Consider the following 25100-nt stretch of genomic DNA (forward strand, 5'->3'; position numbering starts at 1 on the left):
TCAGCACCGAGCCACGCCTCCAACACCCCACCCACCGCCACCACCCACTTCCTCCTCCTCCTCCTCCTCCTCCTCCTCCTCCGCAACCGACACCGCCATCGTCACGGACGAATCCCACCTCACCTCGGTCCTGCGCGCTCTCGCGTCCAACAACTGGATCCGCTTCCACCAACTCCTGCGCAGCACGACGGACGGGTACCGCGCGCGGCTGATGGGCATGGCGGAGCCGCGGGTGACGGGCCACGCGCTGAAGGCGGTGGGGAAGGCGTACTTGAACTTCCCGCTGGGTGATCTGCAAAAGTGGATGGGTGGGCGTGGGTGGGGAGAGTTGGTGAGCGAGTTTGGGGTGGGGTGGGAGGTGGATGAGGCCCAGGGGAGGGTGGTGATGAAGAAAGTCGGGGGAGGTAGGTAAGCTAGTAAGTAAGGAAGTGCGTAGATGGGTTGTTGGTTTTTGTGGAGGCGAGGCGTAGGAAATAAGGGGTGGTGAGAGGAGGAGTAAGTAGGTATAAAGAGGTGATGGATGGGTGTTGAGGGTTGAGAGATACATCACAGTACGTAGAAGACCATGGGGATAGAAGTATGTCCTATGATGGGCATAGGTGTTAGAAGGGGAGGAATTGATACCCAAACGACACAGCTTAGGAGTAGGATCATGTATGTACTTGATGTTTACTTTTTTCCAAGCAGCGTCATACCTGTTGAAGAGAGCAGGTACCCATCCATCGGTGTTGACCAGCCCAGAAGATCACGTAGTTTTGACGGCGTCGTGTAACACTATATGCAGGAACCCGGAGAGAAGCTCTGTCATCACTACCAAGGATTCACGAAAGCAGCAGGAAAAACCCGGAGCAGGAGACGTCATTTCCAATAAATTAGATATTATCGACAAGACTCCCTAGCTGCGTCGTCCATACCCTCCAACCGATGGTATATACATCCATCCATCCATCCACCCCAACTCTCGTTCCTCCCTCCTGTCATGCCCTCTCCTCTGTTCTCGTCACCCAACAAACCCCACACATCCTCCCTCTCTCAACCACTCCCTCCCCTCCTGCCCAAACCTCTCTTTACCCTCTTAGTTGGGGATTTAGAGAAGAGCAGCAGCAGCGATAACACCGCCAATGGCGCCGAAGCCGAGGGCGGCGGCGGTGGGGTGGGTACCGGGGTTGCTCGTGGGCGACGGAGCGTTGGCGGCGCCGCCGGTGGTGTTGGACTCGCCGTCGTCGTCCTCGTCGTCCTCGTCGTCGTCACCGCCGGCAGCGCCGGTAGTGGTCGGGGCGGGGCCGCCCGTCGACGTGGAGTCGCCGGTGGCGGTCGGGGCGGCGGCAGTCTTGCAGGCGACCGAGGTGGGGAGGTCGTTGACGCCGAAGCCCTTGCAGAGCTGTAGTAGTTTTGATTGACCGGTTAGTATATGTTGTGTGTTGTGGTTGGTTGGTTGGTTGGTTGGGTTGTGTGGGTTGAGAAGTGTTTGGTTTGGCGGATGGGGTGGTGGATGGATGGATGGATGGATGCATATAGTAGGGGGCGAGGGAATGAAAAGGAGGGTTGAGGGAAGAGAAGAACTCACCTGAGCGGCAAAGTTCACGGCCTGAGCCTGCTTCTCCTCGTCGCAGACGCCGACGAGGCAGCAGGCGATGCTGTCGAGGAAGTCCTTGTTCTCGCAGATGCACTTGACCTCGCGGCCGCAGTCGCCGATGCCCTCCTCGAGGAACTTGCTGGCGCAGTTTTGCTGAAGACGAGGGAGAGAGAGACGCGTGTTAGTCAAGTTTGTTTTGTTTTTTTTTTCTGGAGCAACACGCTCAGGGGTTAATTAGGTAGGTACGTACAGCGCACTCGGGCAGCTGAGGAGCGCCCTGGGCGGCGGCGCAGGCGATGAAGAAGGAGAGGAGAGCGCCGTAGACCTTCATTTTGGTTGTTTACTTGTTTGGTTGTTGTGGGAAGAAGAAGAGGAGTTGGAATTGGACACACGACTCAAACAGAGCAGAGCAGCGGAGGACTTGGGGGAGATGAAGAGAAGAAGTGGAAGTCAGGTCAAGGCGGAGGAGACAGACCGACAGACAATAAACCTTCCAGGATCCAATTGTCACGCGGGGCCCTGTGCACCCGGTCCTCCCTACGCGAGGCTTTAAATACCAGGAACCAGGGGTATTTTTTCCAGCAAAAAAACCGGGCAGCCAGCCTCTCATTCCAGTTCATCCCCAATCCATCCATGCCATGCCATGCCATGTCCATCCCATTCCCGTCCCCTGGGGAAATGATCAGACCTGCATATTGGATCCCGTCCAATGCATGGACAACCTAAGCTGGGAATGGACGCCCAGCCCATTTTCCAGGTTGTCCAGCCCAGTAAAAGTGCTGCTCCCAGAAAGAGCTCGGCAACCAGCGCCACCCCGAGGCCTCGCATTGGAGAACAACAAGGCCCCAACTCTTTAGAGCTCCAAAAAACCGAGCCAATGAGTGCGCGTCGCTGCCCATCAATCCCCCGCTTGCCGTTTGGGGCAGGGCTGGGTTGAGGGAGGGTGGATCCACTCTGCGGAGGGACATGCATGGCAGCCGCAACCCACCCGTCCATGTGTTTGCTGTTGCGGAGGTTGCTTCGTGGATGGATGTGACGGTTGTTTGTTGGAAATCAATTACTGTGTAAGCTGGATGGAAGATCATCATGGCCACCCAATGGATGGCACCAGCACCAGCACCAGCACAGCGGCACCGAATGACGTTGCCGGTTGACTTGTGACTTGATGCAGGTCTTTTAAGATGCTGAAACACGCCCCCGAGTTTACAATCTTCAGCCTGTCCTGCCATCTCTTCAACTCTGTATGTACATAGTACCTGACGTGGGCTACTCCCTCACCGCATCGCCGGCAACCTGACAACCGCCAGAGCTAGTGAGCTGTTAGTTGTGTGAGCTGGCCTCTCTGTCATGCTTCAGTGATCACCGTCCCACAGTTTGCGCTACTGGGCTGCACTGCAACTCGGATCGATCCGCCTGTCGGGCTTGGGGTCCGTTTCCAGCAACTCGCCTGTGCAAGCAACGTCTGAGGGACAGACAATAACAACACAACCGAATGGGCCGCCGGCTGTGTGCGGCACAGAATATTGATGAAGCGCCCAACCTAGCGTTTGCTGCACCCGCGCCGTTGGACCGATCCATGACAGTCCAATCGATCGAGAACACATCCTGCCAACAGAAGCCTTGTCAACGAAAGATGGTCGTGGTTGGAACGGCCGCTGAGGCTAAAACATCAGCCCGTCAGCAGTGTGCGGTGCAGTGCCTCTTGTCAGGAGCCGCCGGCGGCTGACCGACGAACCAACTTTTGAAACTGCGGCATTGGGTATGGAGCGCCGACGTCCTGCGTACTAATAGGTGGCCATCTCGCACACCGCAGACCGGACGGCGGACATGGTTTTAAGTCCGGGCCCCGAAGGGATCCGGGCATTGGTTGGACTTTGGTCCAGTAGAATCAAAGGCAGATCTCGGAGGTGGTGAGATCGACAACACCACGATCCAGAAGCGGTGGGCGGCGATGACGAAACTGCCTGGAACAACAGCCATCTCGCCGAGACAGCCGAATGTATGTACCTATCTTTTGACTCGTCATACCTATGCCGATCCAAGCTCACTACCCAGTACTTAGGTATGTAGGCATGGACTTGTAGTAGTTTTGGAGGTTCTCCAACCACCTCACTGTGGATACCCACCCCACCCAGGCCTAGTCGCCGCATTGCCTCTTCTTTCAATGGCGCTGGAACCACACAACAAGCAAGCCAGCAAAAGTGAAAATGCAAGGGGCCTTCCAGACCCCAAAAAGAACGCACCAAAAGATTCCTCAGGAGTCGACAGTGTGCTGCCGAGTCCTCTCGAGACACCATAGAAGATGCTCGACGCAGCCACTCTGCCGTGATTCGTCTTCAGACTGCTCGGTGGCTTGACGATGCCTTGTTGCTTTCAACCTTGGGATTGGCCGGACCTTTGCTGGGGCCAAATTTGCCGTCGGGATGAGCCCCACCCGGCACCTGCTGGTTTGTCAGTGCCTGCTTCCAGGATGCTGTTGGGCTGACGCCGCCGGCTGACGGCCGACGGCTGCTTCTCGTGCGGAGGATCCTGGATCCTGGGAATGTCTCGGGGACGTGCGTGCAGCGGCGGTGCTTGCATCCTGCCAGCCTTGAGGTGCATCATCATTGCTCGACTGGACAGTTGAGAGTGGGATGTGAGTCCCATTTCCTCCCTTTTTTTTGCCTCTTTTTTTTCGGAGTCGTCTCAAGGTTGAAGCAGAGAGTTTACTTTGTACTAATTAATAGACAGCTCCAATCCCAGGGTTAGGTGAAGATTCCTCCCATCACCGCCAAGCGTTCTGGGAATTGGGGGGTTGCATGGCCTCACCTCACGTTGCACTGCGCCCAGTTGACCCCAGAAGAACCGGGCACATCCCCCCCCAAGCATCTTTTTCACGCTTGAACACGACCTGTCCGGTCTTGCTTGCGTTGACCCAGTGTCAATCAGCCCACAACCTACGCGGCAACTTTCGACTGTAACCGTCGCCGCTGTCACCGCCAAAAATACAAACAGTAAAAAAGGGGGGACGCACGTCATACAGATCTCTCTGGATCGCCGCGTCAACATCGAGAGTGTCTGAGTGACCGACAACTCCTTCCCCTCCTGTTGCCAACGACTCCAAATCTCCCGGAGCATCACCAACAACCCTGCCCACCATGGGTTTGGGAGTTTTAGAGGACCGGGTCATGTCCCATGTCCCAGGTATGACCTCTCTTTTCTCTCCGTGACGTCGTTTGGTGTCGCGCAGTCGCCAACAAGAATACTAACCCTCCGCTCAGGGACGACCCGGTATTTCGATGACCCCGAGCGTCCGCAATATGCCGTCAACGGCACCGAGGGCCTCAAGTGCGACACGAGCGGTCCCGTCCCCATCATCCTCGTGCCGCAGCCGTCCGACGACCCCAACGATCCGCTCAACTGGCCGCTGTGGAAGCGCGATCTGATCACCTTCATCCTGTCTATGGTCGCCATCTTCGCGACCTGCCTCGGCCCTATCCTCGCCGCCAACACCCTGACCCTGACCTTCCACTTCGTTACCAACTTCACCCTCGTCGCCGAGCTCACGGGCTGGTATCTGCTTGGAGTCGGGCTCGGCGCGTTCCTGTTCGTGCCAACGGGCCGCATTTGGGGCAAGCGCCACTTGTTCGTGCTCGGCACCGTGCTGCTCATCGCGACTTCGGCCTGGGGCGGCGCGTCCAAGCACAGCTATGATAGCCTGTTGGCCTCGCGCGTGATGCAGGGCATCGCGACCGCGCCGTTCGAGTCACTGGTCAACGCGGCCGTGGGTGACTTGTATTATGTGCATGTGAGCATCGAGAATGAAAAGGTCGTGGAGAGAGGGGAATGTAGACTGACATGATGATGCAGGAACGCGGCAAGCGCATGGCCTTTACGAACCTGGCCGTGTTCGGCGGTGCCTTCTTCACGCCCATCCTCGTCGGCAAGATCACCAACGAGATTGGCTGGTGGTGGACCTTTTATTTCGTTGCCATCTTCTGCGGCGTCTGCCTGCCGTTTGTCTACTTCTTCTGCCCAGAGACGGCCTATCGCCGCGACACCAGCCTGAACCTCGACCTCCTGGATCGCGACAACCCGGCCGCCGCCGCCGCTGACAACTCCAAGGAGCCGGAAACCGGCCACGTCGAATCTCCCGAAAATGCCGCCGAGGCCGGCCCGTCCAAGAAGGAGGAGGAAAAGACGGACGCCTCGACCGGCGAAAACACGGTCCACGTCGACAACGCCGAGAACGCTTCTTCCAACAAGCAATCCAACGAGAGCAGCGACACGGTCGAGTCCCAGACCAAGCCGACCAAGCGCAAGGCGACGCTCGCGGAATCCATCGCCCTCTTCAATGGCCGCAAGACGGACGAAAGCTACTGGAAGCTCCTCCTGCGCCCGCTGCCCCTGTTCCTCCAGCCGGCCTTCTTCTGGGCCTGCCTCATCCAGGGCATGATGATCGGGTGGACCGTCTTCATCGGCGTTATCCTGGCGCAGTTCTTCCTCGGGTCGCCGCTGTGGTGGGGCGAGGAGAAGACGGGGTACGCGTACACGGGCGCGTTTATCGGTGCCATTCTGGGCTTCGTGATCGCCGGCGCGCTGTCGGATTTCTCGGCGCGCCTGCTGACCAAGTGGAACAATGGCGTCTACGAGCCCGAGTTCCGCATTGTGTTGGTGATTCCGCAGATGATTATCGGCTGCGCGGGGTTGTATGGTTGGGGCATCACGGTCGATGGCTTGCTCAAGAACCAGTACCACTACGCGGTGCCGCTGACGTTTTTTGCGCTCGAGGTGGCGGGCATGGTGATTGGCGCCGTGGCGAGCTCGTTGTATATTGTGGATGCTTATCGTATGTTGGCCCCCTTTTCGTTCAGATGGTTGTTTGTGGTGGTTGAGTGGCCGAACGACGCTGATACTAACGAAAACAAAAACAGGCGATTTGGCCATCGAGGGCTTCACGTGCATGATCATCTTCAAAAACATCTTCAGCTTTGCGCTGACGCTCAAGGCGTTCGACTGGCTCGTCCTGACGGGCACGCGGGCCACGCCCCTGTTCAACGTGCTGGCCTCGCTGCAGGTCGGCGTCTGCTTGCTGAGCATTCCCATGTGTAAGTTTCCGGAATCCTTACCCCAAGAAGGAGCCTTGGATTGTTTGGATGTGGTTTTACGCGATATCGAACGGAGCGCTGACTTGTTTGTTTCCTTGACAACAGATATCTTTGGCAAGCGGATGCGCAGCTTCTTCCACCGGCATGATATCCTGGAGTTTTTCAAGGTGAGGTGAGAACCTACCGAGGGAGGTTGTTGTTGTTTGAGTTGAGGGTGGTTGGTTGGTTGTGGCCTGTGTGGGAGCGGTGGTTGTCTGCGCAGGTACATCATCATCATATATCTTGGATCATGTCTTTTCGCCCCCTTTTATTTTGTTTGCTTTGTGGGTCCCGTTTTATTTCCGCAAGGGATGTTTTTCTTTATAGTCTGCTGCATGATACCGCATTGTGTTTGTTGATGAGAAGGGGGTGGAGGGAGGGGTTAAACTGCCAGCCCTGCTGCGGTGGTTTAATTTTTGTTTTCTTTTGGAGGAGGGTTATATATATTTTTGATACCTCGAGGTAGATATTTTAATGGAGGCTGGGTTGGCGGTTGGAGATGGGAGGGGAATAGGAATAGAGATTGCTGGTGTTGAGTTGACCACAGCTTCCGGCTGTTTTATATTGTGCTTTATACCTAAAGTAAGGTACCCTTCCCAAGGGCAGTGGACGAGGTATGGATGTGTGATTCCCGATATGGGAAGAGGAATAATACCTAGGTGCCTTACCTTGGAGTGTCTACTTTCTAATACATCATATTTCTACTTTGATGATTGTCTGTCTCGGACATGCATGCAACGGGCGGAACGTCCCGTCGGGACCTGTACCCCAGAACCGGAGCGGGGCCGATTGATGCATGGGGGGATCCATCCGGGGTAAAGGTCCAGCCGTAGACCTCGGCATGTCCTTGTTTGGGCTGTCTGTGTTGGGGTATGCGTTTTCATCCATCGCTGTAGGTATTATAATTGTAATTCATTCCCCTGTATGCCTGCGTGTATGTTTGCTAGCATATCTTGTGTAGGTTTGGTTTGAGATTATCTTGATTCTTTCCTACCACGTACACCTTCATCCATCATCTCACTTACTTAGTACCACGTACTCCTCCTACCTACCTCCAATCCTTCCATCCGTCTCTCCCGATCTACTAAGTATCCCACCACCACAATCATCATGTCCCCCCCATCCTCCCGCGCCGCCCAAATCGCCCGCCACCTCAACTACCCCCAGGGCCTGCTTTCCGGACAAACCGCCATCATCACGGGTGCGGGACAGGGCATCGGGGCGGAGTGCGCGCGGCTGTTCGCCAACGAGGGCGCGCTCGTCGTCGTGTCGGACATTGATGGCGCCAAGGCCGAGGAGGTGGCCGCGCGGATCCGGGAGAGTGGCGGCGCGGCGATCGCGGTGAAGGGGGATTTGTTGAAGGATGAGGCCATTGACGAGTTGGTGAGGAAGGCAGTGGAGTTTGGAGGCGGGAAGGTCCATGTGTTGGTGAATAACGCGGGGTTTACGTGGGATGGGGTTATTCATAAGGTATTCTTTTCTTTACTTTTATTCTTTCTCCCCTGCTGTATTGGTGGTTGATGCGGCGATGGTGATGGTGGTTCTGGTTGTGGTGCTGATGCTAACGACATCCAGATGTCCGACAAACAATGGAACACCATGCTCGCCCTACACACCACCGTGCCCTTCAAACTCCTCCGCGCCCTGGCGCCCTACTTCCGCGTCAAAGACGGCGAGCCCCGCAACGTGATCAACGTCTCGTCCACCTCCGGCCTGCACGGCAACGCCGGGCAAATCAACTACGCCGCGGCCAAGGCCGCGCTCATCGGCCTGACCAAGACTGTCGCGAAAGAATGGGGCCCGGCGTTCGGCGTGCGCGCAAACACGGTCGCGTTCGGGCGGATTGCCACACGCTTGACCGCGGATAAGGAGGAGGGCGGGTTCATTGAGGTGGAGGGGACGAAGGTGGCGTTGGGGATTCCGGCCAAGCAGAAGAAGAAGACGGGCGACGCAAAGGGGGTGGAGGAATTTGCGGATATACCGCTGCGCAGGGCGGGGACGCCGACCGAGGCGGCGAGTGCCATTTTGGCCGTGGCGAGTCCGTTGTTTTCGTACGTGACGGGGCAGGTGATTAGCGTAACGGGAGGGAGGAATATGTAAGGCCAGGAGGGGGGATGTGTGCGAAGGGGATGAGGGTTGAGATGGGAATAAGGAAGGTCCAGATTACAAGCCGGTTTTCTTGTATAGTGATAGGTAGTAGTATCCCGCAACTCCATGACTCTGATCCCCTGATGAATCTCAACCTGTACCAGATACAATAACACACAACAGAACAAAACCCATCCACTTCCCACCACTACCACCCATCCATCCATCTACCCATTAACCCCTCAAATCGACCACCACAACTTCAACACCCCCTTCGCGTACTCCACAATCTCCTCCCCGCCCAGCTTACTATCCCCATACACCCGATCCACAAACGAAATGGGCACCTCCCCAATGCTATACCCCTTCGCCTTGGCCGTGACCGCCAGCGCCATCTGCATCGTAAACCCCCGCACATCCGTGCTCTCAAACAACTTCTCCAGCACGGGACGCTTATACAACCTGAAACTCCCCGTCAAATCACTCACCCCGGGCCGGAGCAACGTATCCGCAAACACGTTCGCGCCCTTGCTGGTCAACTTCCTCCGCAGATCCCAACCATACACGCCGCCGTCCCCGGCATACCGCGTGCCCGTGACGATGTCGTAGTCGTGCTTGCGCTGCAGCTCGATCATGCGCGGGATGAACTTGGGATGGTGCGAGAAGTCGGCGTCCATGATGATGATGAAGTTGCCCTTGGCAAAGCGCAGGCCGTGCACGTAGGCGGTGCCCAGGCCGAGCTTGCCCGTGCGGGTTTGCAGCTGGACGTGCGGCGCAAAGGCCTTTTCGAGCTGGCGCGCCACGTCTTGGGTGCCGTCGGGCGAGCCGTCGTCGACGATGACGAGCTCCCAGTCGAGGTTGCTGTGGAAGGCAAGGCTGTTAGTTCGGGGGTTCGTGTGTTTTATGTGGGGTTGGGAGAGAGAGAAAGAGAGGAAAACGTACTGCTGGCTAAAGGTGCGGTTGAGCAGCCAGGTGATGATGGGCAGGTTCTGGCGCTCGTTGTAGGTGGGCAGGATGACCGAGTAGACGTCTTTGCCCTCGGAGGGCGAGGGTTTGGAGGGCGCCATTGTGTTCTTGTCTATTCTAGATTGGGGATTGTGTATGGATCAATTGTCGCAAATGGAATTCCGGTCGTGGTCGGTGACGGCGATGAGGGAGGTGTTGGAGGTTCGAGCCCAAGATTTGGTCAGGTGTGGCCACTTTGAAAGTTGGACGTTCGATAATGGACGGAGGACGCGACACGAGTTCATTCAGTTCAAAGGAAAGGCGACGTCGCATTTACAGGGGGGTACCAATGGAGAGAGATCCCCTGGCCCCCTGCCAAGACATGCCATCAACAACACCACTCCAAGTAAACCCTCACTCTCCCGACGATGTCTGGTCTAAAGATGAAGGATTTTAACAATGTGGAATGGAGAAACAACTGGAAGAGACAGAATCTCTCCTCTCTTACTAGAGCAATTTTTATTTTACTTTTATTCAGAATCCACATCTGTTAAAATGGTTCTGCGTTTCCCCTGAAATGAGACACTGGGATTGTTGAGGTGCCTCTCATGAGTATCTTATATGTAATACCTTCGGTTCCATTCATGTATACAGCGCCTGAATGTCCATACCTCAGGTAGCTCATCATGCCCATTGCTCTGCAGTGCCATAAAAGGGTATACCTAGGTATACGTGGATGAGATATTTTGGCGTCGACTGGTCCAACCTACATACTACTTCGTCGTAGCATGTACCAAGTATCCGTAGATCGGGCGTAATTCAGCGTTTAACACCCCGGACCACAGCGGTCCGGAGGGTTAACGTCCCCATGCTGAAGGGAGTCGAGTATATACCACGCTTCAGCTCCCGGTCCTCGTTCATGGTGACGCAGCAGAGCCCTCATCGTCAGGACCACATCCACAGCCATCCCGCGCTTTCTTGAAGTAGGTCCGAGGCTGGTTGGGAACCCCAACCACTTCTCAGCCTTAACTCACACCTCCCAACAGCCCGGGAGCTGGCCGGCCATAGTCACATAACGAACCAGGTAACTGCCGCCCGGATTCCATCCGTAGTTCTCCGTCAACATAGTAAGACGTCGTGGGCAAGGGAAGTTCAACCGATGCCACCCCCTCACGGCACAGCCATCTTCATCCTTACCATGGCCAACTCCGTGCTCTTCGCCCACGTCCCGTCCGGTTTCTGCCGATAACACATCAACCTCCCCTCGTCGCCCACGCTCGCCAGAATCTGCCCATCGTCGTCAAACCCCACCCGCCAGACGGGCGTGCGATGGCAGTCGAGCCGCGAAATCTCGGTCGCCACGTGCCTGACGGGGGTTTGCACGCTCAATTGCGACGCGGCCGACGCAGCAGCAGTGCTTGTGCTTGTTGTCTCGCCACGACTTTGGTCCAACCCCACCTTGATCCCCGACGACGACGGCCTCCCGGAATGGCCACCACCGGAAGAAGCCGAATCCCCCTCCGGATTCACTCTCCTCGTCCTGCCATGCTTCTTCACCCTCCCCTGCGCCCACGGACTCTGACTCCCCGGACCACCATCCCCCTCCACATCCCCTTCTCCCCCATCTCCCTCCACCGTTCTGGACTCCTCCTCACTCGTCGTCGTCGGCGGGGGCACCGTCTCCAGCCGAAACACCCTGACCCACCCGTCCTGACACGCCGTCGCAATGACATCATACCCGCGAATATTCCCCGGCGCCCAGGCCACGTCTCTCACCAGGCCGCGATGGGCCGCGGGATCCCCCGGCGGCGCGCCCACTTCGGCTGCAAGATAAAAGCTCTTGACCATGGCGGGGACGCCCAGCACGGAGCGGACGGCATCGCGCGTGCGGTAGACGCGCACCCGGTCCATGACCGCCACGACCAAGCCCAGGGCGTCGCTGGGCACGCCGGCGCGCAGGGCGGTGTAGCACGGCTCCGGGTTGGGGTCGAAGCGGACTTTGAAGGAGGTTTCTTCGCCGCGCGCGGCGAGGCGGGTGGGGCGGGGTTGTTGGTGGTGGGGTTGAGAAGAGGAGAGGAGGGAGGGGTGCGTCGATTGGAAAGGATGTTGATGATGATCTGAGCTTGGGGTTGGCAGCGTGGAGGAGGGGGTGGAGATCAGGCCCTGGGTCGAGATGGTGGTGGTGGACGCGGTCGGGGTGGTGCCGACGGAGGAGGACAGAGGCATGGATGGGCCGGGGGTGACGGTGGAGAAGTGGTCGATCAGAGTAAATGCGGCGAGGTTTTCGATGTGCTCGTTTTCATAGACAAAGAGGTCGCCGTCGGCGGAGAGGAGGGCGAGGTAGGTAGTGCGCGTGTCGTCCAGGTGTTTGATGGAAAAAGACCGATAGGGGGAGCGGGCGTTGCGGGTTTCGTAGGCGGGGGTGACGGGTTGGGAGGAGGGGTTGGAGGGGGTTGCTGTTGTTGCAGCTCCTGGCGGAGCGGAGGAGGATTGGGCGGCGCTGCCGGTGGGATGGATCATGGGGTCGGCGCCGGAGGGCAAAGAGGTGGAGGAGTTCATGGCGCCGAGGTAGGGGGAGCGGGAGGAGAGGCTGACGAGGGGCGCGTTGCGGGTGGACTCAGAGAATCTCCGGCCTGGGGTGGCCGAGGGGTCTTCGGTCCAGAGCTTGAAGCGGCCCTCGATGCCGAGGGAGGCGAGAAGGTTGGGATAGACGGTGGTGGGGAGCCATTGCAGCTCCAGAACCTCGCTGGCATGGGCGGCCCAGGTGTCGCAGTGTCGCCATGTGCCGTCTTTCTGGCGGTTGAAGACGCGAATCTTGCCGTCGACGGAGCCGGTTGCGCACCTGTCGCCGTGGCCATTGAAGGCGACGGCTTGGACGAGGTCCTGGTGGCCGTGCTTGAGAATGGTCTCGAAGCTGGGGCGGCCGTCGACGGGCGGAGGGTCGGCCAGGAAGGCGGCGGCTTTGGACATGGTTGGGTGTTGTGGTGGTTGGGGGATGAAGAAAGTCAAAAAGTTGGAGATTGGAGCTGTGATGCAACTTGGATGACAGTAACTCTCACTAAGTCCTAACAGTGCGAGGCTGGAATTGAACTGTGGTTTTGCTGCTGTTAATGCGTACTGTTTGGAGATCAAAACACTGTCCTCATACTGTGCGGTACCTGGGCCAAGGTCATGGGCATCCCGGAAACATGGATCATTGTACCATCTCACTCCACAGAGACATTGACATCAAGAAAAAAAAGTGACTTTGATCGTTGGAGTCTATGATGCGGAGATGCTGTGTTTCCCACACATAGAAATCCCATCTGAGCCAAAATGCATCGCACCCTCCTGCGCCGAGTCCTTCGCTCCCCTCCTCCTCGTCCTCTCCCCCTGAGACTCTCCCCTTACACTCACTCTCACCTTCACCCTCACCCTCATCATGGCCGGACCACTACTCGTACCCTCCATCTGGCCCCTCCCTTCCTCCTCGACGACTACACCCCCCGCTACATGCTCCTGAGCTCCGTCGACGCAGCCAAGAAGCGCTCGGCCGCCTACGCCCACCTGCGCAACTGCAACCTCTGCCCCCGTCTCTGCGGCGTCAACCGCTACGAGACCACGGGCATGTGTCTGATCGGAGAGAAGGCCAAGGTCAATGTCATCGCCCCGCACTTTGGCGAGGAGCCGTGCATCCAGGGCCACCACGGCAGCGGCTCCGTCTTCTTCAGCATGTGCAATCTGCGCTGTGTCTTTTGCCAGAACCACGACATCTCTCATCAGAGGAACGGACAGGACCTGACACCGGAGGAGTTGGGTGACTGGTATGTACAGTACAGTAGAGCTTTAATATAAAACTATTCCCCGCTGACATAAAATACCTATCTTACTCAGGTACCTCAAGCTTCAAGACGTCGGCAATGTCCACAACATCAACCTGATCACCCCTGAGCAGTAAGTTCTCTCATAGTCCTCTCTCTAACCATGACCTCCCCCTGACCACCATCCAGCGTCGTGCCCCAGGTTGTCCTCAGCATCCTCCACGCCCGAGACAACGGCCTGAGGATCCCCATCGTCTACAACACCTCGGCCTACGACTCCCTGGCATCCCTGGAGCTCCTCGACGGCCTCGTCGACATCTACCTCCCCGACTTCAAACTCTGGTCGCCCAAATCCACCCGTCGCCTGCTCAAGGCCGACGACTACGCCGCCACCGCCCGCGAGAGCATCAAGGCCATGCACGCCCAAGTGGGCGATCTGTGTTTCACTCCCGACGGCATCGCCAAGAAGGGCGTGCTCGTCCGCCATCTCGTCATGCCCGGCTTCGAGGACGAGAGCGCCGAGATCATGCGCTTCCTCGCGACCGAGGTGTCAAGGGACTGTTTTGTCAACATCATGGAGCAGTACCACCCGGACGCTTATGTTGGCCGGCCAAATACCCGATCCAAGAAGAGGTCGTCGGCCGGTGATGACAAAGGGGACGGCGACGAGGGAGCAGCTCCCGCCGAGAAACGATACGCAGAAATCAACCGCGCCGTCACCAAAGAAGAGGTTTCCTCCGTCCGGAAGGCCGCCGAGGCAGCTGGCCTTTGGAGGTTCTGCGACCCCCCTGGTCACGACGGCTTTCACCTCTAGTTAGCCATTGTCGCCGTTGAGCGCCAACGATTGTTGGTCTGGAGCCAGCCGCCTACGGGAATGAGGCTACGGTACGGCCTCCCTTTGAAACGCTCGCTTTTGCCACGGCCTGCCGCTGGCCGGGCATCGTCCCCGGTAAATCGGGCGCCAAATCATTGCAGAGGTCCCCTTATCGGGACGTGTTTGCTCTTTGCCCCGGCACCCGTGCGCCCTTGTCCAGGGTTGCTCGAAATGGGGTTCGGGGACAAACAAAGGCCCAACGACGCCGCCGGTCGAGACTCCCTTTGTCCCTCGACCCGCAGGTGGCAGACGGTCACTTAAATCCCATCATGATGGGCCACAAGACCTACCTCGACACTTTTATGATCGACTCGGAGACCCTCGGAACATGAGGCGTCTCTGAACCAGATCGATGGACTCAACAACCACCACCACCACAACAACAAACACACCCTCTATCCAACCTGACCACGGCGGCGGCACCGGCGGCGGTGGACAGGCGTCCTCCCGGTCCGTCTCTCCCAAATCCCTTCCCATCCACCGCCGCAGCGAGGGTCCTCCAACCACCACCACCACCACCAAAAAACCGCCGCGTCCCGAGGTCACCACCACCACCATGGCGCGCGCAAACTCCGTCGCCCTCTCCTCCTCCTCCTTCTCCTCCTTCTCCCATCAACCCCTCTCCCCAACGACAACTTGCTACCTCGCCTACATCCAACCCCTCGACCCGTGCCCGCTCGAGGAGCTCAACAACGAGCGCTCCTACCTCCTGCACAGCCTGCACAAGCAAGGGGAGCGGGCGACGCGGCTGTTTGAGCGGTACGCGGGTGTTGAGGCGAAGCTGGCGACAGCTGGAGCGGGGACAACGCATGCTGAGATCAAAAAATGTCGCAAAGAAGCGGCGCTGCTGAGGTCCAAGATCGCCGAAAGCACACAGCAGGAACAGAGATTGTTGCTCAGGCTGGGCGAGATACAGATTGAGCTGCAGAATCGGGAGAGGTGGATGCGCGTGCATGCCGCGCAGCATGTGCAGCAGCAGCAGCAGCAGCATATACAGCATCAGCAACAGCAGGTTTCGTATTTCCAACTCCCGCAGGACCAGCAGCAGCAGCAGCATCAGAATCTTACGCCATTGGTATATCCCCCGCCGCCACCACCACCACCTCCTCCTCCTCCGCCGCCGCCGCTGTCGGTGGTGGATATGAACTTTTCCGATGATCCGGTGCAGAGCCCAGATTTATTAGTCCAGACACGAGAACAAGTCGATGAGGTCGGGGAAGAAGAAAAGGAAACCCCCACGGCTACGACGACTAAGTCACGATCATCCAAACACCGTCCGACGTGCGACACGACGACACCTCGCAAGAAGACGGCGCCGTCATCGTCGTTGTCCTCGTCAACCCTCGATCCGCTCTCGCCTTGCTTCACGCCTCGCAACACCCATGCCGCCGCCGCCGCTGCTGCTGCTGCCGCTGCTGGGGAGCGGTTATGCGGTTTTGGGACAAAGAAAGAGCAGGGTGGAACACACCCAGCCGCCGGTAGTGCTGGTGTTTGTGTTGACGATGATGCTGGTGTCGAGAAAGAAGGAGAGAATGATACCAAACCTGTCCCTACCCCCACGACTGCGTCCGCGTCGAGGCGGTCGTTTAGGTGGGATGAGAGCGACGACGAGGAGGATGAGGAAGAGTGGGCGGCGGGGATGTACGGGAACTGGTCTGTGCCTTTCAGCAAAAAGGGGCATGATGAAGTGGGAAAGGGACAGCTAAACGGCGCGGCGGTGGCGTCGCCAGCTACCGGACACAAACATAAAGACAAGGACGACGACGACGACGACGACGGCGACAGGAACGACGATGTCAGTTGCAAACAAGACAGGACTACTACTACCACTACCACCACCACTACCACCACTACTACTACAACAGAAGAATCCACCAACCAATCCAATCACCACCAACAAAGACAACAGCAACAACAATCCGCAGTAGCCGACGACGAGGAAGACGACGACGAAGCACGAGACGTCGCCGCCTGGCGAGCCCGCATCCGCAAGCTGTCGCTGTTCCACCTCCCGCCAGCACAGTTGCATCACCACCACCACCAACACCATCACAACCACGGCCACCACCACCATCATCACCACCAGCAGGAGGAGGATCAGGACCAGGAGCGGGATCATGAGCAGAATCAGGATCAACATGAGTGGGAGAAGGGACAGGGACAGGTTGGTAGGGGAGATCGGAGGCTGAGTTTGCCGAGTTTAAGTTTTAAGGGGTTGTTGTGGAGGAGGGGGAGTGGGCAGTAGGTACGAGGTACCTACCTACGTATCTTAGGTAGTAGTAGTATTAGGATTGAAGGGGGTACCTTATGTAGGTATAGACTAGTATTTGGAGTGTTGCTGGTGTTAAGGTACCTCCTGAGTGAATGGTATCAGAGTGTGTTTGACTCAGGGTACACGAATAGGTGGATCGATCGGATTCCATTGAGGTTTGGCAAGCTTGGGGTTAACAAGGTTATGTATGAAGAGGCAAGTCATGGAAGTTGAAGCAGAATCTTCTTGAGGTCCCATCATCAGTTCAGGAACGGAACGTCAGAACGTTCTACTAATTACCTGATGTTCTTGGATGTTGAAGCTGGCCATTGGAACCGCGTGCCATGGTATTAAGTCCTTTCCCTCCCGCTCTCCAGCGTTCAGGTGTGCTTGTCCGATATCATCCACGTAACCCATCCGCATGACGTACACCATCTCCATATACCGTATCCAAGAGAGAAGCTAAACCAAAGAGAGACAAAAAAGAATCAAGCAAACTCGCCAAACTGGCCATCATCAAACCCCAACTCCTTCGCGCTCTGGGCACTCAACCTCTTCTCTCTCGCACTCCTCGCGGCAGACGGCGCAGGAGGCGGCGGGGGCAAAGCAAACGCCGCTAAACTACCACCACCGTCACCTCCTCCTCCTCCTCCAGCATCTTTTTTCTCGTCTCCTCCTCCTCCCCCATCCCCTCCTGAAGCTACCCTCCTCCCAAACCTCGTCCCGGACAATTTCACAGTAATCGTCTCGTCCTCTTTGAGACTCCAATCCCTCGCGCCTTCATCCCCTTTCCCCCCGCCGCCTTCTCCTCCGTTTCCTCCAGCTAACCCGCCCTTCCCATCTTTTTGTATCCCCCCGGCCGCCGCAGTTCCTCCTCCTCCTCCAGAAGGCGTATTATACAACGACGCAAACGCCGCGACCCCCACCCCCGCCAACCCCCTCCCCGCCTCCTGCAGGGCAACCCCGAAATCGAACGCCTCGGCGCGCTCCTCGAAGCCGATGCCCAGCGTCGCTTTTTGCTTGGTGGTCGGGTCGCGCACGCGCAGTGCAAAGAAGCGCGAGCTGTCGGCGGCGGGCTGGACGGCGAGGGGCGTGTCGTAGGGACAGGCGGCGAAGAGGGCGCCGGTGGTGGGGTCTTCGAGGAGGATGGAGACTTTGATGACGGTTTGGTCGGGGTCGTCTTGTTGGTTTGGTTGGGGTTGGGAGGGTTGGTCTGGTTGGGAGTTTGGTTCGGAGGAGTAGGAGGTTTCGAGGACGCGGAGGCGGCCGGTGAAGATGGGATTGCGCGGGTCGGCGGTCCAGGTGGAGGCTGTGTAGCCTTTGCTGGTGGCGATGGCGTCGCGCGGGAGGGCGTAGACGTGCACACGGGGAGTGATGTCTGGGGATATGGGAGAAATTAGATGTTAGTTACCGCAAGGACCTAGGTATCTAGGTGAGAGAAGAAAGGGGTTTGTTCCCTGTGGTGAGACATACGGAGGACGCGTATGATGGCGTCGTCGGGGAGAGGTTGGTTGGTTTCGGGGTCGAGGAGGGAGGTCATGGTTGCTGAAGGAGGTCTGTAGAGTATGAGGTTGTGAAAGTACAAGTAATCATGAGTGTCCAATTCAACTGGGCAAAAGCTTAAGTTATAAATTGGAGTTGGGTTGGGTGGTGAAGGAAAGTACCCTCTCGGCCTGGAGCTGCCCCTGATGTGCCCCGCAGCAGATGCCTGGATGCGGCCTGCAGCCAGCCGTGGACCCCGCAGTGCCCCGCCATGCATAACCTGGGCATGGAGGGGCACTGGGCGGTGACGCACGGCAGAATCATAGCTCCAGCAACTTGACTCACACCCCAAAGGAAAGTGGGATGCATTCTCTCCAACAACCTCAAAGAAACTCGAGATAACCTCACGTTACCCAAATCGAGACCCTCGACGCCAATTCATAACCACCACTCAACCTCGACTCACACCAGCTAAATTCACTGTCTCAGCGAATCATACAATCCTCCTCACCCAATTCAACCTCCTCGTAATTACGACATCATCGACATCCTCGCCGTCGCGGAATCGTCATCACGAAACACTCTCCATCTTTCGCAGTCGCGGAACACCTCAACGTACTCGATTAATCAGCGACTCAGCGGCTCCGCGACCACCGGACCCGCCTTTCCAAAATATTTAACCTCTCGGATTGCATGCTCAAGCGATCTTTCCTTCCTTCTTTTTCCACCGACAACTTCTTCGGTTTCGGTATCACCACAATGGCCGCCGACAACATCGCTCCGGCGCCGCACGCCGACCCTCCGGTCGACGCTGTGGCTGCTCAGATCGAGTCGCTGGCTATTGAGAATGATGCTCCCGCCAATTCGACCGCTGCCAACAATTCGAACTCCAACAATTCCGACGAGGAATTCGAGTAAGTCGTCCTGACCGACCCCTCCCCTCCCCATCCCACCACCGACCATTCTATTCTAACCCAGGCCAGCATTGTCAAAACCTACCGCGATCTCCTCAACTCCGACCGCGAGCTCACCATGGGCGTGGCTGCGATTGAGTCCCTGATAGAGGTCCTGCGGGTTCATCCGTCAACTACGGCTCACGAGCTGGTCGAAATCGTTAAGAAAGAGAAGGCTAAGCTCCTCAGCTCGACGCCGAACCCGCTTCCGATTCTTGCCGGAGCCGACTTGTTTGAGCAGTACCTGCTTCGGTCGCTTAGAGGGTTGACCGACGAGGAGCCCAAACGACGCACCACCCGAAAGCGGCGCAACGGCGACGGGGACGGCCAAGGTTCAGGGGCGGCGACCAAGAAGAATAACAAGAAGAAGGACGTCAAGGTCGAGTACCCTGTTGTTAACTTCGAAAAGACCTGCCAGCACCTGGTCGCCAACAAGGACGTGTTCGCCCGCCGCGCCAAGGAAGCTCGCGACAAGATCGCCGTTTGGGGCACTCGCTACGTGTCGGACGGCGGCGTCGTCTTGGCCATGGGCGGCAGCCGCACCGTGACCAAGATCCTGCTGCGCGCTGCGACCAACCCGTCCAAGTATTTCAAGGTCATCTACGTCGTTGACGGCAAGAACAAGCGCAGCGACGCGGCGGTCGCCCAGCTCCGCGCGGTCGGCCTCGAGGTCGAGACGATTTCCCCGCACAAGATCGCCTACGTGCTCGGCAACACCAAGAGCCTCAACCTCGTGCTCGTCGGCACTGAAGTCGTCATGCAGAACGGCGGCATCATCTCGGGCATGGGCACCGCGCAGCTCGCCCACCTGTGCAAGACGGTCAAGGGCAGCTACCGCCGCTTCTTTGTCGCGGCCGAGACGCACAAGATCTGCCGCCGCACGCCCATCACGTACCCGCTCGTCAACCGCGTCGGCGTCAGCCAGAGGGACATCAGCAAGTTCGACAACATTGGCGTCCCCCCCGAGCCCGGCACCCTGGTCCTCTCGGAGGATGAGGAGGTGGACTACACCGATCCGGAGCTCATTGACGGGTTCATCACCGAGCAGGGTGTCAAGGCGCCTGAGCAGATCTGGGAGATGGTGGATGATTACATCTGAATCTGATCTGTCTGTCTAATGAAGATGGGTCGTCGGGTGTGGGTTATCTACCATGCTGCGTTGATTTTTCTTCCAAAAAAAAAAAAAAACAAAAATGTGTCACGGTGATTTCTCTAGTTAGTTGTTGTTGGGTGGGACGACCGGGATCTGGTCTGGCGTTTGGTTTCGGAAGAGAAAAACGAAAAAAGGTTTTTCGGGAACTGGGTTAGCTGGGTTAGATTCCCAATGAATGGAGCACCGCAATGGTGTTGATGCTTTTACAAAACAATTGATTTGCCCTGAGGTGAAGTGACTATGGGTCAAAGATGATGTGTAATTTTGACACTGCCATGGCCGCTGCTGGTTTGGCATTGAAAGGTAAGCAAGTACTCTCCGTACAGTAGAGAAACGAATCCTGGGGGGTTGCTTTGAGGGGAAAAAGAAATCGAACAAAGAGAAGAAAATAAAACCAAGCCAAACAAAACATGCATCTTCTGGTACGGAGGGAAAAATAAAGAGAAAAAAATTTGTTGACAAGAGTGGGATTCGAACCCACGCCCTCTCGGACCACGGAACCTTGGGGAAGGTTGGGATTAAGGGTGAACCTTAACGTGGCGCCTTAGACCGCTCGGCCATCTTGCCTTGTGATTGGATGTTTGGAGGAGGGTGACGGTGAGATTTTGAACCTGCGGAAGCGAAGGTGGTGTGGGCGGACGGGTGGGCGTGGGTGTGCAGTGGTGGAGGCTTGTGTGGAGTTGAGGTTTCGTTACAGAGTACCTACGTACAAAGTACTGGATACCGGATACCGAGTACTCAGTCGAGGTCTCGCAGTCTCGCTTTGTGCTGCCTCCCTCTTAATATGTACAGTACCCACCAGATATCTGAATTGGATTTTGAGGTCCTTATTTGAAGTAAGTATGGTGGAGATTTGGTTGAGTGAGTGGTTGAGAGAGTGAGTCCTACTGGAGTCTGAGAAACGGAGGGGGAAGGGGGATAAGCCTCACAGCTCTATTCGTATAGGAATGTGCCTAGGTACCTACCTGCCTGCCTACTACTTCCCTATCCTGTTGATTGTTTTTAGTGTTATGATGGCGGATGGGTTTTGCTTCTGAGCAAATCACTCTTCGGCTTTGGCTTTCTCTCCGTTGAGGTGAAAAAGGGGGTTCTTTTCTGGAGTTACTACGTATACCCCTTGGACATGCCATGAACATTGGTAAACTCTGTGGCAAGGTAGACAGAAAAGGGCTTGATTGAGCCAGCAACGGGAATAACGGTCATGGAGATACATAGCAATAATAGTATTTCCATCCCACCTTGACTATTTCCTAAGATCCCAACTTCGAATTCGTCAAACTTGAGGGGAGAAAGGAAAGGAGAAACCCAACCCATTACACTGTGATACTTACATAGAAACCCGCCCCATCCTTCCTCTTCCTCCCCGAGTCAAAGTCCAAGTTCCAACTCTCCCTTCCCCCTTCACAACCCCTTCTTCTCCCCCCCCGCCGCCGCCACAGCCGGCACCTCCTCATCCAAAGGCAGCACATCCGGCACCGGTCCGACCGGCGTAATCGAAAACGGATTGATCTGCGTGTGCGAGCGGGTGTAGTGCTTCTTGATGTGCTCAAAGTTGGCCGTGTCGCGGAAGGCGGGGACGGTCCAGTAGAGGCGGCGCATCCAGCGGTGGATGGCCGGGTAGCCGGAGCGTATGTCGCGGATGTTGCATTTGAAGTGTTGGACGTAGACGGGCTTTTGCACACAGTTAGTATTTTCTCTCTCTTTTCTCTTCTTTGTTCGACTCTCAGGTAGTCGCTTTGGTTGGGTGGATGGGAGGGAAGATGAAGGAGGGGAAGAAAAAAACGGGGGACTTACGTCGAAGCGGATGATGGTGACAAACCTGTTGTAGAAAGGAGATTATTTGTCAGTATCCCACGCTTTGGAATGACTCTCAGGACAGGAAGAAGAGAAAAAAACTCACAGCCTCACATCCACCTCCGTCAACCTCTCCCCAAACCAATACGGCCCCTTCCCCTCCCTCTCCACGCCCTTCAAATGCTCCTCGACCCGATCCAGCGCCTCAAACAGCGCAACCACATTCTTCTCATACGCCTCCTGCGTCGTGGCAAACCCGGCCTTGTACACCCCGTTATTGATCTTGTCATAGTGCCACTCGTTGGCCTTGTCAATCTCCTCCCTCAAATCCTCCGGGTACAAGTCGAGCTTTTTGGCATCCTCCTTGTCCAGAAGGTCATTAAACTCCGAGTTGAACATGCGCAGGATCTCGCTGCTCTCGTTGTTGACGATGGTTTGCGTCTGCTTGTCGTACAGCACGGGCACGGTGAAACGCCCCTCGTAGGACGGGTTGGATTGGTAGTAGATGTCGCTGAGGTGGGTGAAGGACTCGTGGCCGGGTACGGGGTCGGGGATGACGTTTTGTGACGGGTCTTGTTCTGAGGAGGTTACGAAGCGCCAGCCTTTTTGTTGGATAGTTAGATAATTAGTTTTGACGAGAAAGAGGAGGGGGTGGAAGAAGAGCGAGGAGAGACAGCAGATATGAGAAACCAACCCTTACTTCTATCTCCCAAATGCCAATGCACGACCGAGAAGGAAATAATGTCCTCCAACCCCTTGAGCTTGCGGGCGATGAGCGTGCGGGTAGCCTGTCATTATTGTCAGCATCATCATCATCCCCAATAAAACAATAAGGATATCCTCATCCAACATCCATCCCCCAAAATACCATCCCCTTCTCCAGCCCCTCCAAGAGAGAGAGATACCCATCAGGAAACACACACAGAGAGAGAGAGAGAGGGAGAGGGAAAACCTACCCAAGGACACGCATAGCTAACATAAAGATGATACCTCCCCTTCTCGGGTGGGAACCTCGCGCCGGGGTCCCGCGAGATCCAGTTCCGGAACGAGCTCTGCTGGCGCTTGAACTCACCGCTCTTGCCGCCCGCCTTGACCCAGTCGGTGATTTTGAAGCCGGTACCTCCCTCAGGTGGGGTGGGCTTGTTGTTGGTGGTGTTGGTGTCTCCCTGGGGGGTGGTGTTGGTGTTGGTAGCCTGGTTTTCTTGTCAGCATTGCTGTACATACTATTTGTTCTGCTGTGGTTAGGTATTTCGATCTCAAAGGTCCTGTTGTGCTAATAACTAAATCCAGGTAGAAAGGGAGGGGGGGAGGGAAAAGTATTGAAAAGGAAGCAAAAAAAAGTGAAGGAAGAGAGGTCCCTAGCTAAGAGGTAGGGAGCATGATGATAATAGAAGGTACGAAGTCAACTCACCATGGTGCGTATGTAGCTCCTCACCGGGATGAGGATCTTTTTTCCAACAAGAAACTTTCGAGCAGCGGCGGTGGTTGTTGTTGTGATGGACCGGGTGGTCAGGGGTAACCGCAGTGAGGGCGGTAGCAGGTGTGAGGAGAATAAAAAGGCCAGGGTTGTTGGAGATGTATCAAGCCCACAGCAGCAGTACGAAGTACGTGCCGGCTGTGTTAGGAGGTGAGGTGGGTGATGTACTTAGTCCGGGTGTGGGCAATTTGTGTAATTAAGTTGGTCCGAACGCTTAGCCTTGATCTTGTCTGTGTGGTGGATAGTGTGAGGCTGGAGGATATGGGTAAGGTGAAGCTAGTCTTCTTGGAATTGTTAGTGGTGATGGCGAGGCGTAGACCAAGGAATGGAATGCCTCGGATTTCAGGGACTCGAGGTGCAGTGCTTCTTTATATCATCCCATCCGTCCCTGACTGAATTCCCCAGGTCCCAAGCAGGTATCAAGTAACTTGCAGGAGCTCAATGCAACGCAATCTCAGCTTATTCGATGCTGTGCTTCGAAAAAAAACGTACGTTGGTGATGCAATCCACCAAAAGGCAAGTCAAAGTCTGGTGCTCCGACGAGGTGGTCTTGTAGGTGTATTTGTCATAGACCTTCAGGCCCCGATGTCTTTGTCATCGAGTCTAAGCAGTGACTGGTGAGTGGCCTCAAAAGCTCCAAGTAGGTTGCGTGAGACTGACAAAGCGTGACGTAACAGAGCATGAGCTGCCTCGCTAGAGAATTCCAGGCTCCCCTCTCCAGCTCCAACCAAGCATAATACATTACATGCCGCATACCCCCACTCCATGGAAACAATCCATGTACATACGGAAAGTTAGATGAAAGGTCGAGGTCTACACATCTGTATCCATATGTAAGTGCACAGTCGGCACTCACAACCTTCACATTTCCCAAACAAAAGAAATGCCATACAAACAGGCTGTGACGAGTAACGGCATATGCAGTGTTCTTCAATCTACCCTACTGTACATGATATTAGAGATTTACACTTAGTATCATCTCCCTCCACCCCTATCTCTGATCCCCAACAACGATAACAACAAACGAAGACCTTGCCATTTAATTTAAATCTCACCTTCAGACAGTCCAGCAGCAACAGCATAACTTACATGGACCGGAACTCTAGATCCAAACAGATGAGGTTGGCAGAGGGATAGTCACAGGGACAGACAACATAATTTCTCTCTCTCTCTCTCTCCCCCACAACCAAGCAATGGAATCTATCGAACCTCAAAGTCCATAACACTTCACTTCGCTATCCCAACTCTCATATCTCTCTAACCCAAATTATTACTTACTCTCTGTTTATAAAGCTACCTTAGTGTAATGATGTTATTGTTTCTCCGAGCACCAGCAGTTGTTACCAACCAACCCAATGAGACAATGACAGTGACAGCGACAGCGACAGTGACAGTTTAACCAAACCCTTCTTCAAACCTTCGAAACACACACAGCACCATGAAGCAAAACAAGCAGAAACAACAAAAAAACTGCACTAATAAAAAACCAAAACCATTACACCTTTTCCCTTTCTTCCTCTTACACCCACACCCACCCTTCACCACACCTCACCTCAACAGCACCTCCCCCTAACCACACAG

General features: G+C 56.1%; 12 protein-coding genes and 1 non-coding gene across 13 annotated transcripts; 7 read left to right on the forward strand and 6 right to left on the reverse strand.

The window, feature by feature from the left end:
• Nucleotides 1-1087: 1087 nt before the first annotated feature.
• Nucleotides 1088-1907, reverse strand: VTJ04DRAFT_4408 (uncharacterized protein; the record flags this gene model as incomplete). The annotated part of the gene is made up of 3 exons (XM_069362414.1): nucleotides 1088-1381; nucleotides 1568-1729; nucleotides 1827-1907. The coding sequence occupies 3 exons, from the start codon at nucleotides 1905-1907 to the stop codon at nucleotides 1088-1090; spliced, it is 537 nt and encodes a 178-aa protein (XP_069219363.1).
• A 2092-nt stretch (nucleotides 1908-3999) lies between these two features.
• Nucleotides 4000-4637, forward strand: VTJ04DRAFT_4409 (uncharacterized protein; the record flags this gene model as incomplete). Its single annotated transcript, XM_069362415.1, has 4 exons — nucleotides 4000-4027; nucleotides 4199-4211; nucleotides 4307-4319; nucleotides 4416-4637. The coding sequence occupies 4 exons, from the start codon at nucleotides 4000-4002 to the stop codon at nucleotides 4635-4637; spliced, it is 276 nt and encodes a 91-aa protein (XP_069219364.1).
• A 76-nt stretch (nucleotides 4638-4713) lies between these two features.
• On the forward strand, nucleotides 4714-6839 carry VTJ04DRAFT_4410 (uncharacterized protein; the record flags this gene model as incomplete). Its single annotated transcript, XM_069362417.1, has 5 exons — nucleotides 4714-4759; nucleotides 4837-5363; nucleotides 5426-6404; nucleotides 6490-6663; nucleotides 6769-6839. The coding sequence occupies 5 exons, from the start codon at nucleotides 4714-4716 to the stop codon at nucleotides 6837-6839; spliced, it is 1797 nt and encodes a 598-aa protein (XP_069219365.1).
• Nucleotides 6840-7812: 973 nt separating this feature from the next.
• Nucleotides 7813-8802, forward strand: VTJ04DRAFT_4411 (uncharacterized protein; the record flags this gene model as incomplete). Its single annotated transcript, XM_069362418.1, has 2 exons — nucleotides 7813-8172; nucleotides 8278-8802. The coding sequence occupies 2 exons, from the start codon at nucleotides 7813-7815 to the stop codon at nucleotides 8800-8802; spliced, it is 885 nt and encodes a 294-aa protein (XP_069219366.1).
• A 230-nt stretch (nucleotides 8803-9032) lies between these two features.
• Nucleotides 9033-9857, reverse strand: VTJ04DRAFT_4412 (uncharacterized protein; the record flags this gene model as incomplete). Its single annotated transcript, XM_069362419.1, has 2 exons — nucleotides 9033-9651; nucleotides 9733-9857. The coding sequence occupies 2 exons, from the start codon at nucleotides 9855-9857 to the stop codon at nucleotides 9033-9035; spliced, it is 744 nt and encodes a 247-aa protein (XP_069219367.1).
• Nucleotides 9858-10905: 1048 nt separating this feature from the next.
• Nucleotides 10906-12705, reverse strand: VTJ04DRAFT_4413 (uncharacterized protein; the record flags this gene model as incomplete). The annotated part of the gene is made up of 1 exon (XM_069362420.1): nucleotides 10906-12705. One exon carries the CDS (start codon nucleotides 12703-12705, stop codon nucleotides 10906-10908), a length of 1800 nt encoding a protein of 599 aa, XP_069219368.1.
• A 345-nt stretch (nucleotides 12706-13050) lies between these two features.
• Nucleotides 13051-14349, forward strand: VTJ04DRAFT_4414 (uncharacterized protein; the record flags this gene model as incomplete). Its single annotated transcript, XM_069362421.1, has 3 exons — nucleotides 13051-13538; nucleotides 13609-13668; nucleotides 13725-14349. 3 exons carry the CDS (start codon nucleotides 13051-13053, stop codon nucleotides 14347-14349), a joined length of 1173 nt encoding a protein of 390 aa, XP_069219369.1.
• Nucleotides 14350-14761: 412 nt separating this feature from the next.
• VTJ04DRAFT_4415 (uncharacterized protein) lies at nucleotides 14762-16654 on the forward strand (the record flags this gene model as incomplete). Its single annotated transcript, XM_069362422.1, has 1 exon — nucleotides 14762-16654. One exon carries the CDS (start codon nucleotides 14762-14764, stop codon nucleotides 16652-16654), a length of 1893 nt encoding a protein of 630 aa, XP_069219370.1.
• Nucleotides 16655-17148: 494 nt separating this feature from the next.
• VTJ04DRAFT_4416 (uncharacterized protein) lies at nucleotides 17149-18200 on the reverse strand (the record flags this gene model as incomplete). The annotated part of the gene is made up of 2 exons (XM_069362423.1): nucleotides 17149-18038; nucleotides 18134-18200. The coding sequence occupies 2 exons, from the start codon at nucleotides 18198-18200 to the stop codon at nucleotides 17149-17151; spliced, it is 957 nt and encodes a 318-aa protein (XP_069219371.1).
• Nucleotides 18201-18901: 701 nt separating this feature from the next.
• Nucleotides 18902-20194, forward strand: VTJ04DRAFT_4417 (uncharacterized protein; the record flags this gene model as incomplete). Its single annotated transcript, XM_069362424.1, has 2 exons — nucleotides 18902-19056; nucleotides 19126-20194. 2 exons carry the CDS (start codon nucleotides 18902-18904, stop codon nucleotides 20192-20194), a joined length of 1224 nt encoding a protein of 407 aa, XP_069219372.1.
• A 510-nt stretch (nucleotides 20195-20704) lies between these two features.
• On the reverse strand, nucleotides 20705-20815 carry VTJ04DRAFT_t69. Its single transcript has one exon. It is a non-coding gene; the product is annotated as a tRNA-Leu (tRNA).
• Nucleotides 20816-21649: 834 nt separating this feature from the next.
• Nucleotides 21650-23456, reverse strand: VTJ04DRAFT_4418 (uncharacterized protein; the record flags this gene model as incomplete). Its single annotated transcript, XM_069362425.1, has 6 exons — nucleotides 21650-21919; nucleotides 22043-22067; nucleotides 22149-22644; nucleotides 22743-22830; nucleotides 22999-23235; nucleotides 23454-23456. 6 exons carry the CDS (start codon nucleotides 23454-23456, stop codon nucleotides 21650-21652), a joined length of 1119 nt encoding a protein of 372 aa, XP_069219373.1.
• A 1369-nt stretch (nucleotides 23457-24825) lies between these two features.
• Nucleotides 24826-25092, forward strand: VTJ04DRAFT_4419 (uncharacterized protein; the record flags this gene model as incomplete). The annotated part of the gene is made up of 2 exons (XM_069362426.1): nucleotides 24826-24912; nucleotides 24964-25092. 2 exons carry the CDS (start codon nucleotides 24826-24828, stop codon nucleotides 25090-25092), a joined length of 216 nt encoding a protein of 71 aa, XP_069219374.1.
• Nucleotides 25093-25100: the final 8 nt, after the last annotated feature.

The sequence above is a fragment of the Mycothermus thermophilus genome (assembly GCF_041956435.1).
Source record: "Mycothermus thermophilus strain CBS 625.91 unplaced genomic scaffold VTJ04scaffold_3, whole genome shotgun sequence".
Lineage (NCBI taxonomy): Eukaryota > Fungi > Ascomycota > Sordariomycetes > Sordariales > Chaetomiaceae > Mycothermus > Mycothermus thermophilus.